The 3,968-nt window shown below is 33.3% G+C and overlaps 1 protein-coding gene across 1 annotated transcript; it reads right to left on the bottom strand.

Moving 5' to 3' along the window:
• Nucleotides 1–1,496: 1,496 nt before the first annotated feature.
• LOC120067879 (acidic endochitinase-like) lies at nt 1,497–2,892 on the bottom strand. The gene has a single exon (XM_039019491.2). The coding sequence runs from the start codon at nt 2,740–2,742 to the stop codon at nt 1,747–1,749; it is 996 nt and encodes a 331-aa protein (XP_038875419.1). The 5' UTR covers nt 2,743–2,892; the 3' UTR covers nt 1,497–1,746.
• Nucleotides 2,893–3,968: the final 1,076 nt, after the last annotated feature.

Below are 3,968 nucleotides of genomic sequence, written 5' to 3' on the forward strand. Positions count from 1 at the left end.
TTTTTACCTTATTTTATTTTAAATTTCCAAAATTACACTTAAATTTTTAAAATTCCAAAAATGCCTTTTAATACTAGAAATTACCAAAAGTACAATAAGAACAAAAATTCAAGGTGTTACATTAAGAGTAGTTTAAAATATCAACTTCTTCGTACAATATCATTATGCATACATCAAAGCTGATTCAAACATTTAACATATGTGCATGCATATGTATTTGTGGGTATGGTTTGTGTGTATGTGTGTGTCTAGCACACACCTCTTTAGCTTATATGATTTTTTTTCCCACTTCCTCCTCCATTCTCTACTTAAACAGAGATTTCCCATAGGCCTCAATCATGCGGAGAAAATGGACATCCTTATGTAAATCCTCAATGACTTATTTTTTTAAATCACTCTAAATACCTCAAATTGAGATATTGTCTCAGTTAACAATGTTATTTTTCTCATTTAACTAATATGAAATTTTGGTTGCACTCCCAATACCTGAATGTGAAACTTGAAATAAAGATTATCTAACACACACCACAACTTGTTACATATGATATTACAACAATTCCAAGAACATCAAGGATAACAAAGATAATGAAAAATGGAACAAAACACAGAGTTTGATAACCCAGTTTAGTACAATACAACAAAGAGAATTAAAAATAGAGCAAAACACAGAGTTTGGTAACCCAGTTCAGTACAGTACCACCTACGTTTAAGGAACATTGAGCCCATAGAAAGATATTTTTATTAATATAATGTCAAGCAATTACAATGACATTGTACTTATTTGTAAAGACATGATGATTGCAGTGACACATGAATAAACTTTACTTCTTGAATGATCACTTAGGCTCCCCCTAAGTGTAAGACTCCCTCTCAATAAAACTTAGGCTCACTTTTAAGTGTGAGATCCCCTCACCTTCTACGTATTTAGGCTCCCCTAAGTATAAAAATATTAGTGAACAATCACTTGGCTCCTCCAAAGTGTGAGACTCCCTCTCAACTTCTATCTTTCCACATTCAAATGAAGACCACTTCACTTGATGAATTTTAGGCTCCCCTAAATTTGAAAATCCCTTCTCACATAATGGATCATGCTTCAAGATGATCTAGAGAAACATCTCAAGATCCATAGCAACAAACTTCCACAATTTTAAAAAAAAACTTCCACAATCTAGAGAAACATCTCACATAATTGACACAGTTGTGATTTTTGGAAAACACACAAGACAAAATGGCTTCAAAATCTTAAAAAACGTGTATATACATCATTACAATTCGGTTTGAACATAACTCAACGATGTTGTCAATGTGAACATTCAAAATAATAGACAAATGTGAGTGCTATCATATAATTTTGGACGAAACCATTGTAGTATGCTCAAACTATTTAAGTTCAAGCAATACTTAGGTGTAGCCTAAACTCCACCTTATCAAGTCTCATGCTCCCTTTTCTCTACCCACCAAAAAATAATTTTTTAAAAAAAATTGTCAGGTGACCATTTTTAAATGGGTGTAACAATAGATGGATGAAACCATACTTAATTTTTTTTTCCTTGAAGTGCATCTCTAATCATATAAATTTGAATTGGAAGTTAATTTATTTATAGGAAACAATCATATAACTTTGGACGAAAAAAAGTTGTAGTAGAAACCGCCTTCTACTCTGTGGCAGTTGATACTTCAACAAATCATTGAATTCAAAGGTTGTTTCTTATAAATCAATTAACTTCCAATTTGTTATCACAGATTTCACAGCACACAAGTTCCTCTACAAGTTTTAAACCCTTGTCCACCAACGAACTTACTTCCCATGGGGAACATCGCCATATCACTCGTAGAATCACTCCAGGCCGATCCACATACTTTTTGGTTGATGATTGAACTATATCCATTATCATATTCTCTAGACCACAAAACCACTCCCCCAAATTTTGAATTGCGTTTAAGCTCCGGTAACACTCGATTTCTGAGCACATCAGGAGGAATATATCCCGAAAATGCCACTTTTGAATCTGCTGGCAAGTCAACAAACACTTGGCCTGCATTAATTTCTGTCCACTTTTTCCAACTACGCAGCAAATTGTCTAGACTGCCGTGCGAATAATCGCAAGGGGGATTGTTGTAAAATTGTACCCAAACGTAATCAAAGACTCCTGTGTTAAGAGCAGGCTGTAGACCCGCATCAGGGAAGGGACATTCTGGAGCAGCAGATAAGTAAAATTTATTTTTACTCTGTTCCTTGTATTTCATTAACGCTTTGGCAAGCTTATCTCTATGCTTTGATGATGGATCCCATGCGACAACGAAATCAATGCCGTCCAATACGGCGTCGCCTAAAGGACGGGAGCTTGATTCTCCGCCGAGGAAATTGTTCCATAAGTATAAGGCGTCGTCGGTGGCATCATCGTCAGTGAAATTCAGAGTGTAGCTACCGGCACCGCCGCCAATGGAGAGAAAAATCTTGATGCCCAAGGCTTGACATGACTTAATGTCTTTGCTCAATTTAGTACAGTCGCCGGTGGTTGGATCGCAGTGGCCGACTAAATTAAGCGGCCCATTTTGGCCTGTGCCAAATGAATTGAGATGGGCTATGTTGACGATTTGGTAATTGCCGGTGGCGCAAGCATCAATCAGGCTGCCTTCACTCCGACCCTGTCCCCAATAAACTCCGATCTGCAGGCCATGGCAGCTGCTGATGGTGGAGACGGCGATCAGAGAGAAACAGAGTAAAACTAATATCGCCATTTTGGAGAAATTAATGAATATAATAATAACAATGGATTTAATATCCAACGCCGTTGAAATTTGGGAAATGCCGTGGAGACTGGAGACTGAGAAGTCAGTTTTGTTTTCTAATTACTTGGCCGAGTCAGCAATCGCCGAGTTGAACCAGAATACACGTTTTTATTTGATAATTGATGCTATTTGAATTTTAATCTAAAATCTCATTTTGTAAGTTATCTCATTTGTTAAAAAAATATCTCTTTCTATTTTTAAAATTTTAATTAATATATTTAGAAGTCTACCTCCACATTATTTATAATCAAAGTTTAAAATATCAATATCGATAAAAATATTAAAGTCTTAGTTTTATAAAAATTTCGATGAAAATATCGATAGAATGTCGATTTCGATGAATATTTCTGGAAAAATTATAAAGAATAATTAAAAATAAATTTAAGAAAAATTTTCACAAATTTCAAACTATTTACAGAAATAATAAAAAAAAAAAAAATTAATAGATACTGATAGACTTTTATTAGTTTCTATCACTAATACATAGACTTTTATTATCCTCTAATTAAAATTTTGCTCTTTTATGTAAATAGTTTCTCTTATTTTTCTATTTTTGAAAATCTTTCTAAATTTAAATTAGTAAATAAACCTTTTATGATTTTTTAAACAAGTTAAGATGTGTATTGTTTATATTATGTATACATTAGTGACATTTTGTTACTGATTTTGTATGTTTCTCGAATTTTTCTACGATATTATGGAAATATCAATTTACTTTTAATATTAATGTCGAATCTATGAAAATATAGAAATATCGATGAAAATATCGACATATCGACATAAAATTAATGCGATGTTTATAATGCAATTGGTTTAGTTTTGAAATCGTATAAAACTCGAGCCATAAACTAATGTTGCTTGTAATATCATTCCAATCAATGGATAGAATTATTGGATTTTGTGAGGTCTAGAAAGCCCAACCAAGATAACAAAGTTAGCACTCATTATCAAGAACGTCAGGTAGACATTTATAAACTCCAAGCCAACTCCTGATGGAGAATTTGCGGCCGATTTAGAGGCTGTGAGTTGGCAAGAAAATGGGTCCTTGCATTACATACAATATATTTGTGTTTTTATATTTATGAATAGGTTCAATATTTCACAATTTCTTTAATATATACACCATGTAGTACTCTTGATTATACATAGTGTATCTATATATATTTTTGCACATT

The sequence above is a fragment of the Benincasa hispida genome, unplaced genomic scaffold (genome assembly GCF_027475165.1).
Source record: "Benincasa hispida cultivar pf3 unplaced genomic scaffold, pf3_genome.v1.1 HicScf382, whole genome shotgun sequence".
In the NCBI taxonomy this organism is placed as follows: Eukaryota; Viridiplantae; Streptophyta; class Magnoliopsida; order Cucurbitales; family Cucurbitaceae; genus Benincasa; species Benincasa hispida.

Excerpts from the sequence above, each read along its gene's own strand:
- LOC120067879 (XM_039019491.2), bottom strand. The coding sequence starts at position 2,742 with ATGGCGATATTAGTTTTACTCTGTTTCTCTCTGATCGCCGTCTCCACC.